The sequence below is a fragment of the Phyllopteryx taeniolatus genome, chromosome 18, assembly GCF_024500385.1.
Source record: "Phyllopteryx taeniolatus isolate TA_2022b chromosome 18, UOR_Ptae_1.2, whole genome shotgun sequence".
NCBI lineage: Eukaryota > Metazoa > Chordata > Actinopteri > Syngnathiformes > Syngnathidae > Phyllopteryx > Phyllopteryx taeniolatus.
The window spans coordinates 8,995,033-9,008,208 of NC_084519.1; the positions used below are offsets into that span (position 1 = coordinate 8,995,033).

General features: G+C 38.9%; 1 protein-coding gene across 1 annotated transcript in view; it reads left to right on the top strand.

Annotated features, from left to right (window-relative positions):
• nbas (NBAS subunit of NRZ tethering complex) overlaps positions 1-13,176 on the top strand; it is a 170,552-nt gene that overhangs the window by 42,467 nt on the left and 114,909 nt on the right. The window contains 5 exon segments of the mRNA XM_061753787.1: positions 1,980-2,084; positions 2,176-2,312; positions 5,448-5,534; positions 7,328-7,481; positions 12,621-12,806. Coding sequence (XP_061609771.1) covers positions 1,980-2,084; positions 2,176-2,312; positions 5,448-5,534; positions 7,328-7,481; positions 12,621-12,806 — 669 coding nt within the window.

The window sequence follows — 13,176 nt, forward strand, 5'->3', positions numbered from 1 at the left end:
GTCTTGTTGGAAGGTGAACCTTTGAGGTCCTGAGCACTCTGGAGAAGGTTTTCGTCCAGGATATCCCTGTACTTGGCCACATTCATCTTCCCTTGGATTGCAACCAGTCATCCTGTCCCTGCAGCTGAAAAACACTCCCACAGCATGATGCTGCCACCACCATGCTTCACTGTTGGGACTGTATTGGACAGGTGATGAGCAGTGCCTGGTTTTCTCCATACATATCGCTTAGAATTAAGGCCAAAAAGTTCTATCTTGGTCTCATCAGACCAGAGAATCTTATTTCTCACCATCTTACAGTCCTTTAGGTGTTTTTTTTTTTTTTTTCTAACAAACTCCATGTTGGCTTTCATGCATCTTGCACTGAGGTGAGGCTTCCGTCGGGGCACTCTGCCATAAATCCCCGACTGGTGGAGGGCTGCAGTGATGGTTGAGTTTCTAGAACATTCTCCCATCTCCTGACTGCATCTCTGGAGCTCAGCCACAGTGATCTTTGGGTTCTTCTTTACCTCTCTCACCAAGGCTCTTCTCCCCTAATTGCTCAGTTTGGCCGGACGGCCAGCTCTAGGAAGGGTTCTGGTCGTCCCAAACGTCTTCCATTTAAGGATTATGGAGGCCACTGCGCTCTTAGGAACCTTAAGTGCAGCAGATTTTTTTTTGTAACCTTGGCCAGATCTGCGCCTTGCCACAAATCTGCCTCTGAGCTCTTCAGGCAGTTCCACAATTCTGTCTCTGAGCTCTTCAGGCAGTTCCACAATTCTGTCTCTGAGCTCTTCAGGCAGTTCCCTTGACCTCATGATTCTCATTTGCTCTGATATGCACTGTGAGCTCTAAGGTCTTATATAGACAGGTGTTGGCTTTCCTAATCAAGTCCAATCAGTATAATCAAACACAGCTGGATTCCAATGAAGATGTAGAACCATATCAAGGATGATCAGAAGAAATGGACAGCACCTGAGTTAAATATGAGTGTCACAGCAAAGGGTCTGAATACTGAATAGGGCTGTGTGATATTTCAGTTTTTCTTATTTAATAAATCTGCAAAAATTTCAACAATTCATTTTTTTTCTGTCAATATGGAGTGCTGTGTGTATATTAATGAGGAACAAAATGAACTTAAATGATTTTAGCAAATGGCTGCAATGTAACAGAGTGGGGTCTGAATACTTTCCGTACCCACTGTATGTGTTGCAGTAGTTAGTAGAAAGTGTGCGTCGCGTTCATGAGAAAAGATGACGCAATTCATGGAGTGAACGACAAACGCCATGTAAAAAGGCCACTGAGGTTCAACTCGAGCCATGCGATGAGTCAACGTCACTCATGACTCGTTTCTTGGATGTATATCTGTATATAAATGATTATTTTGCCATCAAAAGACCTTTCTCTGTCTTGTTTTTGTTGTTTTGTAGTTTGAGGTTTACAAAAGCCAAAAGTCGCAGTGACTCATGACATTTTTCTTTTCACAACAAGCGTTCTCGTTTTCTGTGCTTTTTGGTAGAACCAAAACAAAAAACAATGTTTTGGGTGAAACGAACCCTTTTTCTACTGCTGATTACTAAAGAACAAAAAATGTAGGAAAATGTTTTTCTTCTGATCAAAGAAGAGTCTATTCTTTATTTTGAAGAAGTTCGCGCTTATATTGTCACAGAAGTCAATATTCTGTGGGTCTTGAAAGATCAGTGAAATTGCTATAAAACAGCTGGCAATATGGGGTGCTCTTCTTTGAAAACGGTTGGCAGTGAATGAGTTAAGGTACCAGTTATTGTATTAACAATAAATCAATTAACCAATTATTTAATTAGATTAATTGATAAATTAATGCATTTTAATTAACCAAACAAGAAAAACACTCTTGTAGAATTTGATTCTCGCCGATCTGTACTCTGACGTTGTGACCTTAAGACTAATGCAATAATACTACCTTACTTGACATTTTTTTTTTTTTTAAAAGAAGTATTGTTTACTCATTATCTCTACAGGAGATACTCGGCGGTCCCCATGCAGCCGAGCAGAAATATGACGCAGAGTTCTTCAAGAAGTTCCGTAATCAGAATATTGTTTTGTCGGCACGGAACTACGCCAGGGTAAAATAAAAGTCCAACCATGATAACTTCCATTTTACACTCCATATCCACCTTGTCCCCACCCCCAAAAATATATTTTTTTGGGCTACAGGATAGTAATGTGCAGGCTCTGGACATCCTCTTCACGTACCACGGGGCAGAGCTACTCCAGCATCGACTTGCCATCCTGTCCAACTTCCCCGAGACCACCTCTCCGCATGAGTACACCATCCTGCTGCCTGAGGCCTGGTGAGTATGTCGCACAAACAAAATACGAACAAAAATTCACCTTAAGGAGCCGTCTATGGGAAGCAGTTCAAGCATTTATTCGATATCATTAATATCCAGCTTTTAGGTCCATGTTTGAGTATGCTCTTTGTCCTCACGAATGAGACAATTCTGCGAGCTAATGGAATGACTGTCGTATTTAAACTCCCTGTAAAGTGCAAATATTTTTTTTCTAAATTTAACACAGCACAGAGAAGAGTGTTAACAACATTGGCAAATTTGAATGATTAAAAAAAAATTCCAGTATATAAAAGGCTTCAAAAATGTGAAAAATCAAGCCGTACTGTCCCCTCTATAATGCTGTGGGCGTGTCTTCTCAATGTGCTGAAACCATGCCACCCCCGCATCCATACTCCGTGATGTATGTGCACTCAGGGCTCACAACGAGGCGCTCTAAAGTGGCTTCGCCAACATGAAGCCTCTTTCCACATGCTTGGTGTCAATTCAGACTTCTCTTCCCGTTCTTCTGCCCTTTTTCCCCATGTTAAGTGCACACTCACAGCCGACAAAGAGGCACTCTGAAGCAGCCATGCCAGCAGACTGTTAGAAGGGAAGATGCATTTTTGGCGTGTAGGCATAGCTAGCTAGCCAACTGCATGTCACAATTGCACTGGATAACCGCTGATGTGAGGTTCTTATATAGTGTGCGAGGTGCGACTCATGCCAGACCCCAAGAATGCTGTTTTAACCACGCCCCAAATAAATCAGGAAAATTGAAGAGGTAAAAAATGCTATCTCCACAATTCACTTCTACATAGTATTCAGTCTTTGCACGTTTTCAGCAATTATCTTCAAACATCCATCCATCCATTTTCTGAGCCGCTTCTCCTCACTAGGGTGTGCTGGAGCCTATCCCAGCTATCATCGGGCAGGAGGCGGGGTACACCCTGAACTGGTTGCCAGCCAATCGCAGGGCACATAGAAACAAACAACCATTCGCACTCACAGTCATGCCTACGGGCAATTTAGAGTCTCCAATTAATGCATGTTTTTGGGATGTGGGAGGAAACCGGAGTGCCCGGAGAAAACCCACGCAGGCACGGGGAGAACATGCAAACTCCACACAGGCGGGGCCAGGGATTGAACCCGGGTCCTCAGAACTGTGAGGCTGACGCTCTAACCAGTCGGCCACCGTGCCGCCAGTTCTGCACCATGTAACTCAAATAAAAATAAATGGAAAATGGGGGGGAAAAATGCTCATTTGTTGACCTTCGTGGCTAGACATGCCTGAAAACTCAGCATTTGACAAGTGGACAAAGCTGAAGTGTTAACTTGCCTTGGTGTCAATGTTAACGCATGCATAGAGGTGATGTAGCAAATGTGTTAATTCAGTAAGAGCTGACAAATGCATGAACGACCAGACATGCTTATTTCCGCCATAAAACAGACACACAAATGGCGACACCACAGTGGGGAATTTTTGGGATGTGGAAAATATTTTTTTGTTGGAATGGTTTAAATCAGTCAAAAAATGTAGGACGAGGGACTAATGTAGAATGTCTAAATGTGGGAATTTTAATGTAAAATAAATGTTGAATTTTACTGTGGAAATATGTATAATTTTTAAGTTGGAATAGTATGAATCTGTCGAGAAATATGGAAGTAGTTGAATCATCATGTCATCATAAGGTTAAATGATCGGTTAAAAATCTGCAATATCATACAGCGGGGGCGCGAATCTTTAGCCGCTATATAGTGGGGGCTCACTGGAGTTGTTATGGCCTACTCACACACACACACACACACAATTTCCTCCCTTTTTACTGGGCGCTTCTGTGACTTTTCATATGGAGGTGGGACATTTGTCGCTTTGCAGTGAGCATCCATCACGACCGGTCTTGCCGTGGGCCACACTGGCATATGAGCGCCAATCGCAGTGCAGCACACTCGTGCCCCATCTGCTTGTGTACATGAGCGGAAGGGAGAAGCAGCAGCAGCCTTATTGTGATTATCGATCACGTTACAGTGGAAGAAAACTTTCAAACTTTGCTTTGACGCTCCGACGCACCATTAGCTCTAAATTTGTGATTGGAAGCAGATCGTTGGAATTATTAATTCTCCCCCTTCAGTAACTTTGCTCTCACATTTATATTGACCTTCCATCTTTCTTTCCAACTCGCTTTTCCTATTTAAGACAACTTACCTCCCAGACCTCTTACTCTTTTTTAATTCCTCCGTTTCATGGAAGAACTTGTGACGGAATGTTGATGAAAGATAAATGCTTAATTTTTAATATCAGTCACTGACTCGCTACTTGGACGCTTGTTTTGTACTTCATGATTGTGGCAGCTTTAAAGACTGCACACAGAGAAGCTTTTGAGGCTTCGTAGTCATAAGTTTTATACTCACTACACACTTAAAGTCCCGGTAAAGTAAAAATAAATATAAATTTGACACAGCACAGAAAAGAGTGTTGTTAACAAGCCTGTCAAATTTGAATGGTTAAAAAAATAGAATATGTAATATCAGGCTTAATAATAGTAACATAAGTAGCATGACTACTAGTAATTGTATTAGTAGTAGTACGAGTAATTGTAGTAGTAGAATCACTACTACTAGTATTTGTGGTAATACTACTGCTTCTTGTATTAGTAGTTGTACTAATTGGTCATACTATGACTCACCAATCACCAATAATACTACTATTAATACTGTTACCTGTAGTTGTAGTCGTAGTCGCGGTAGTAGCAGTCGTCGTTATAATAGTAGAGCTAAGAATAGGAGTACTACGAGTAACAGCAGCAGTAGCACTAGTAGTAGTGATAGCAGCAGTACTAGTAGTAATGATAGTGATAGTAGTAGTAGCTCTTTTACTAGTACTAGAAGTCGTAGAAAGTCGTACTATCATTAGGAGTGGCGGCAGCAATACTACCAGTACTGGTATCATTACGAGTTGTAGCTGTAGGAGTGGCGGTGGTAGCATCCATAGTAGTAGCAAATAGTACAGTAAATATTAGCAGTAATAGCAGTATTGATCAAAATAGCAGTAGCAGTAGTATTGTAATTATGAAGAATATTGAAAGCTCGGCGTCGTTGCGTGTCTTTTCCTTGTGGTTTGTTTGTGCCGTCTCAGTGTTTGCTTTTGTTCGTCGTCAGCGTTGACGAGCGAGGCGAGCGGGTGCTGATAGCCTGGGATGAGCAGAGACACCGACAAAGCGACTGGTGCGAGGCGGACGAGTGCAGGTAAGCTCAAGTGAAGCTCCTCTCGTCGGAAACACCGCTCACCAATTCGGCTTGCAACCATGCCGGATGCTTCTTTCGTTGGTATGCTAAAGACTGGCCTATTCTGCAAATGTGAAACTGCGCCAAAACAGACTCATAATCCACAAGCTCGCCGCATTGCCAATATGCGCCTGTGAGGCCAAATTCATTGAGACTCGGAATTAGCTGACTCTTGCTACAATCAAATGAATATCATCATCAATCCATTCCAGTTTCCCCCAATAAACAATTTTTGTTTTTAATAAGGAAATAGAGCTCTATAAAAATGTATTTTATCAAAATTTAATAACGTAAATAAATACAATGGAAAGAATTATACAAGTTTGTGCATCATGATTAACTCATTGTGGCTCAGTTCAGTTTATTTTTGAAAGGGGACAATGCAATTTCATAAAACACATGAAGTACACATGGTTAAAAAAGCCAGAATTAGCCAGAAGGCTAGTTTTCATCTGTAGTCCCCTGGCCATGATGTAAAAAAGCAGTAAAATACATCTACAGGACAATATAATACAGGATACATAATCAAACTATACTATTAAGAGAGAGGCATGAAGTGACTTTGAAAAAAACAAAAACTGAGAACAATACCACAATATTTGCTATGCTGTTCTGGCATAAAAGGGATACAGATCCTCCATTCTGCTTGACCTAATAGCCAAACAGGACCAAATAACAAACAAACATGCATTTCATCCCTCCAAATTCTGCAAATATTTACATATATATATTTACAATCCCAAAACAGATGAAAGTGAGCTTAAAAAAAAAGCGAGTTAGAAAAAACAAAGAACATTTCGAGAAAATCTGGAGGTGCTTGCTTTTCATCCCTCCAAAGTTTTTTCTTCACTTTTTTTCTTAAAATGTTGTTTTGTATTTCATCCAAAAACACAAAGAAGAGTCCAAAAAAACAAGGAGAAAGCTACAAAATTTGGAAATATCCCTCCGAAAGACAGAAAAGTGAGTTAAAAAAAGAAAAAGGCTAAACAATTTGGAGATACTGTACTTGCTTTTCATCCCTCCTGGTTCCTCCAATTTTTCCTTACATTTTTCCAAATGTTATATTTAATTCGATGTAAAACACAGAGAAAAGTGAGTTAAGAATCCAAAGAAAATTGCTGACACAAAGACGTGAATCTAAAAAAAAGATTTAAAAAAATACCACAAAATGTAGCGATACATGCTATTTAGCCCTTCAAATTCTACAATTGTTTTCCTTACATTTTTCCAAATGTATATTTCTTTGAATTTAATTCAATCCAAAACACTAAGAAAAGTAAGGTGAGAAAACAAAGAAAATTGCTACAAAATCTTGAGATACTTTTTTATCCATCCAAATTGTCCTTTTTTTCTTCAGATTTCTGTGTATTTTATTTGATTTCATCCCAAACACAAAGAAAAGCGAGTTGAAAAAAATCCAAGAAAAATGTTGTTGTTCCCCCCACCCCACATTGTTCCAGGTTTGGGTGTATTGTTTTTATTTCATCCAACATACAAAGAAAAATGCATTTAAATTAATAATTAAAAAAAGCTACATTTGCAGATGTTTTTCATCCCTCTAAATTGTGTCATTTCTTTTCTGCAATTTTCTGTTTTATAATTCATCCAAAACGCAAAGGAACGTAGACTTTGCTCTCCCAAACCCCCCAAAAATCCCCACACCATTTGGAGATCCATGCTTTTCATTTGACAGCAACAATCTTCAAAGTAAGTACTTCTAAAACCTAAATCTACATCCTGATGACCTCCCACAGGGCCATGTTGGAATCAAACCTGTTTGATGACGACACCTTCCTGTACGAGGACGCTCCAGATTTGCTGCGCTTCCGCTCTGCGACGCCCTCCGTGCAGATCCTGGTCGACTGGTACTGCAGCCGAGCGCGGGATATCGAATCCTGCTCCCGACAGGTATGCCAGACACCCAAACAAGCCAACTTTTAAACCACCTTTTACAGTGTTGCCTTGAGATACGAGTGGCCCGACTTCGAGGTTTTTCGAGATACGAGCCATTATACGGCCCTTTTTTTGCTTTGATTTGCGAGCGCAAACTTGAGATATGAGCACTGTATGGTGGCAGTGAACTCAACTCAACTCACATCACGATACGCAGCAGTTAGGCAGGTAGTGAACAATTAATCAAAAAAGAGGCTTCAAGATATTTATTGCCACTTACGCTAAAAGTAAATAATATGCTGTGTATTTGAAGTAGCCACATAACCTTACCTTAACGTCTGCTAGCTTAATGCTAACACATATTGGGATACCCTATAGATGGGCTCACATAACTAGCATCTGTGTGACGGTGTTTTAACGCTTTAAGCATCAAATATTTGAACACATGTGGCAGACCAACATGTAGCTAGACAATATCACAATACCCACAGGCATATATTTATCCTCTGAGAAGAATGACATATTAGTGCTGTATTGAGGAAATGAGACCATCTCCATGTTCTGTATATCCGTTTGTCTGTGTTTTACTGCTACCAGGTGGCCAAGGCGGGCACGCCAGAGGGAGCAGTTATGCAAAGTGTGACAAAAACAGTTTATTTTTACTTCTATTTAATTGTCATTACTTGACGTTTTTATAAAGTCCAGTATTATAGAATGCTATTTTTCTTATTAAAAAAAACATAACATTTTTTCATTTATTTTAATTAATTAATTAATTAATTTAATCTAGGGTGGTGGAATGGATTAATTCAATTTCCATTCATTTCAGTGAGAAATTATCATTTGAGATACGAGTCTTTTGAGTTGCCAGCCTGGTCACGGAACAAATTAAACTCGTATTAATTGTACTTTATTAAGTGGCCTTTTCTAAAATTTGTACATGTACCTTTCTTTGTATTTTGTTTTTTAACACTAGTCATCTACACCCATGCATTTCTGGTGCCATTTTTGTCTTGTCGAAGGTAATTGGGACAGTGACGCTTTGGTTTTTACTGGGTTGCGGGTTCACATCCTTATAGGTCACAGTGACCACATCAAAAATGGCCGCACGAGTTGTCAGGCCCCACTCCAAATTGTTTACCTCCTTCGCAGTTGTGGATCAAGGTTGACACAGGAGATTCTCTTGTCGTGTGGAGAGGTCTAACAAGCGTGTGGTCGTCTTTTTTTTATGCCTTATGCGGATGGGGAAGTGGGGATTCGAGGTTTCACTGTTCATTTTTGAAGACAACTGTGGGGAATCACGCCTTTCATCATCCTCTCGAGACTAAACCAATACACGCAAGCGCGTGTGGGTGTGAAAGTGTAAGGTGTTTTTTTTTTTTTATTCTGTTGTTGCATATGGTATTTATTTTTTTTCTTTTATTTTTTTAAATTTTTCATTTAATTTGAAAAAAGTGACCCAACCTCCTTGGCACAAAGAACAAAAGTGTCACTTTTAAATATATATATATATATACACACACACACACACACACACACACACACACACACACAGTGGGTACGGAAAGTTCTCAGACCCCCTTAAATTTTTCACTCTTTTATATTGCAGCCATTTGTTAAAATAATTTAAGTTCATTTTTTTCCCCTCATTAATGTACACACAGCACCCCATATTGACAGGAAAAAAAACGTAATTGTTGAAATTTTATGAATGCGGCCAAGTACAGGGATATCCTGGACGCAAACCTTCTCCAGAGTGCTAAGAACCTCAGACTGGGCCGAAGGTTCTCCTTCAAAAAAAGACAATGACCCTAAGCACACAGCTAAAATACCGAAGGAGTGGCTTCAAAACAACTCCATGACTGTTTTTGAATGGCCCAGCCAGAGCCCTGACTTAAACCCAATTGAGCATCTCTGGAAAGACCTGAAAATGACTGCCCACCAACATTCACCATCCAACCTGACAGAACTGGAGAGGATCTGCAAGGAAGAATGGCAGAGGAGCCCCGAATCCAGGTGTGAAAAACTTGCAGCATTCCCAAAAAGACTCATGGCTGTATTTGCTCAAGCGTGTGCTTCTACTAAATACTGAGCAAAAAGGGTCTGAATACTTATGGGTGTGTGATATTTCAAATTTTCTTTTTTAATATATCTGCAAAAATTTCAACAATTCTGTTTTTTTTTGGTCAATATGGGGTGCTGTGTGTACATTTAATGTGGGGGAAAAAAATGAACTTAAATGATTTTAGCAAATGGCTGCAATATAAAAAACAGAGTGACACATTTGAGAGGGTTTGAATACTTTCCGATACCCACTGTATGTTTAAAGGTGCCACTTTTGTCTATATTTATTCATTTGTTGCAAATTATTTTATTTAAAAAAAAGAAAAAAACTGCAATAAATACTGAAGACAAGAACTTGTACATTAACCAATTTAGAGAGATAAAAATTATTTTTATAAGTTTACTTTTATTCTTTACCTCGAAACAATACCTACCCATTTTGAAAGAAAATCCTAACCTTGAAAATAAAAGCGGCACATTTTAAATGAAAATTTTTATTGAAATTTTATTCTTTTTGTTGTATTATTTTTTTATTCTAATGACAAAATAATAGAAAAAAGAGGAACAAAATCCTAACTTTATTTTGTGAGATCTTAGTTTTTAGATTGTCAAAAATATTTTTTTTATTCGTATTTCAAAGCATATATATTTTCCTTTAACTTAAAACAACCCCTTTGTATGGAAAATAAAGGTACATTTTATTTTATAGTTTAATTTTTTCAACAAATTCTTGAAAAAAAAAAAAATCAACAACCTGAATTCACTTTATTTTATTTTTGCCTAAAACATGAGAGGGTTTGGAGGCATAGATACCTTTCTTAAAAATGGTTTATACTTTATATTTATCTTTACTTATTATTGTTATTATTATTATTTTTTTTTTTACCAAAGCAAACCAGCCTCCTCGGCAAGCTGAAAAAAGTTTAATTTATAATTTTTTTTTTTTTTTTTTTTAATATTATCCTTGGAAAAAAAAGCATCTTTAAAAAAAATAAAAAAATTCACCTTAGAAAAAAACATCTTTCAAAAATCCCCATTTTGTTTCCCAGCGAAATGTATGTAGAAATTATGGGGAAATGGAGAATAAAAACAACAACAAAATTCTGAGCTAATTAGTATGAGGAAGAAAACAGTTTGAAGAGACTAGAGAGCTGTTGTGAGTTGTTAGCGCAACGAGAGGGAGCCCAGGTAGTAATTAGCGAGTGTTTTTAACGTGTGAATGGTGTCGGTTGAGCTGGGGGCGGAACTCTCCATCTCTCTCTGGAGGGGGGCAAAAAGAACGGAGTAGGGCATCTCTTTTCTCACGTTTTTATCCATAGATGTTAGCTCTGGTTGCATGAGCCCTCGCTCAGGCTGCTCCACAAATGAATGTGCGCAATTAGCTAGCCGGCAAAATCAAGCTGTGCAAGTGATGTGCGAAAAGATCATTTCCAGTATCTGCTATCCATCCAGCTCTGGTGACTCGACTCGCCATTGATTGGCTGGGCAAGCTGCCATTATATTATTGATATGTGTATACATATGTTAATCTGCACCAAAATTCTTTATTATTGTTATTATTGGCCAATTTTCACTGTTCTGCTCTTTCCACATTTCTCCACTGATTCAAACCATTCAAATTTCAATATGTTAACCTCATTTCGGACATCTTGGGAACTTTATTACTCCAGAGTATTACTTCTCAATCTCAACACAGTGCTACATTTTTCATGAAAAAAGAAAATCCCATTGAAATGAATGGAGGCACCTTCCAAATTCAACTAATTCTTCCATATTTTCAACCAATTCAAACCATTCCAACTGTTCAGCTCATTCAGGACATATACAGAGCTATTTTTCACATTCCCACAATTCCCACATTTTTCATTATTCCACATTTTCCATGACAACATTCCCAAATTAATGCTGACATTTTATATATGTCCATCCTCTTTCCGCATTTCTCAAAAGTGATAATCCCTTCCAACTTCAAACTGTTCAGCACTGTTGAATACTTCCCCAAATTCCCCAATTTTCAAAATAAGATTCCTAAATTTATTATTAATTTAACATTTCTTGACCAATTCAAACCATTCCAGCTTCAAGTCTCACATTCTACATTTCCACAATTAAATTAATTACACAGGACTTAACGTGTTATAAACATTTCCCTTCATTTCTGAGCGAATAGTGTATACATGCAGAATTATTGCACCACCAAGATGACTACTTTTAACGGAATTCCCCCCCCCCCCCCCCCCAAAAAGACGACGACGTGCTTGAGTTACATCGCATACGTATACCATTGCGGACTAACATCAACACAACACCACCCCAAAATCATAATCACTAATTTCATAGGCTAAAAAAAAAAATCACTAATTTACACAAGAAATGAGACAAAACGCCTCTAATACTTCACAAAAGCCAACGACTGTGGTTACATCTTCCCAAACTCTTAGAGGTCTTAGAGCCATGAGTGATACAATAAACAAAATGATAATCTATTAGGTGAAAGTTAATCTTACCTTTGTGGCTGACCAGTTCCTTCTGCACCAAAGCATTGCTGCCATCCATTTTTAACAAAACAGGCTTACTCAAATGTATCTAACCTCATTATTTTCACTCATTATTGTCTAAAAATCATCCAGACTTTTAATCTTGAGGCGACATAATGCTGCACAGCTCCCGCAGAGTGAGGAAAGGTTTTTCACTTTTCAGGCAATTCAAGCGTTCAAAGAGTTAAGAGATTTGCTCTCAAGCTAGTTTCAACACTTTAAATTGGTTAATAAAGTGTGAAAATAACAGACGACTTTGAGACAGACCAATAGTATGCATCTGTGAAATTGACCACGGACATACGAGTTTTCCGCCCGACAGCAGAGATATGTAAGTGATAGATATCCATTAAATTTCCACTCTGCTGCAACTCCAAAATTAGTATTGTTGGAGCCTTGGTGGAATTGTAGTTTTTTTACTTGATTTATTTTCCCTTGTGGGGCTTTAATTTACTTCCGAAGTCACCACACTAAATGCTCACGGACAGCAGTAAACGTGCATTTGGTTTATTTTGGTGCGTAGTGGTAATATAATGTAACTGTTGTGGCGCAGGTGGACTGTGCCCTGTCGCTGGTGCGTCTGGGAACAGAGCGCAACATCCCCGGCCTGGAGCTGCTGTGCGACGACCTGGTCACCCTGGAGACACTGGTCTACGAGACGCTGGGCGACCTCAACCTGACACTCCGAGATCTGCAGCAGCTCGCCAACATAGACAAGCTGCGCCTGCTCATGAACAACGTAAGACAGCCACAACTTATTTCCTTTATTAGAAAAATTCACTGCCACCAGAAAGTATTCACACCTTCACTTTTTCCACATTTTGCTGTGACAGACCTATTCTAAAGATGATCTGAGTATAGTTTTCTTTTAAAATCTACATATCCCATATTGACAAAGTAAAAACATATTTTCAGACAGTTGTGAACATTTATTGACAATCTAAACATTATAGGTACATAAGTATTCACACCCTTGGCTTAATATTTTGTTGGAAGGTGAATCAACGCCCTAGTCTGAGTTCCAGAGTACTCTGGAGCAAGTTCTCTATATTTGGCAGCTGTCATCTTACCCTCTATGCGGGCTAGTCACCCAGTTCCTGCAGCAGAAA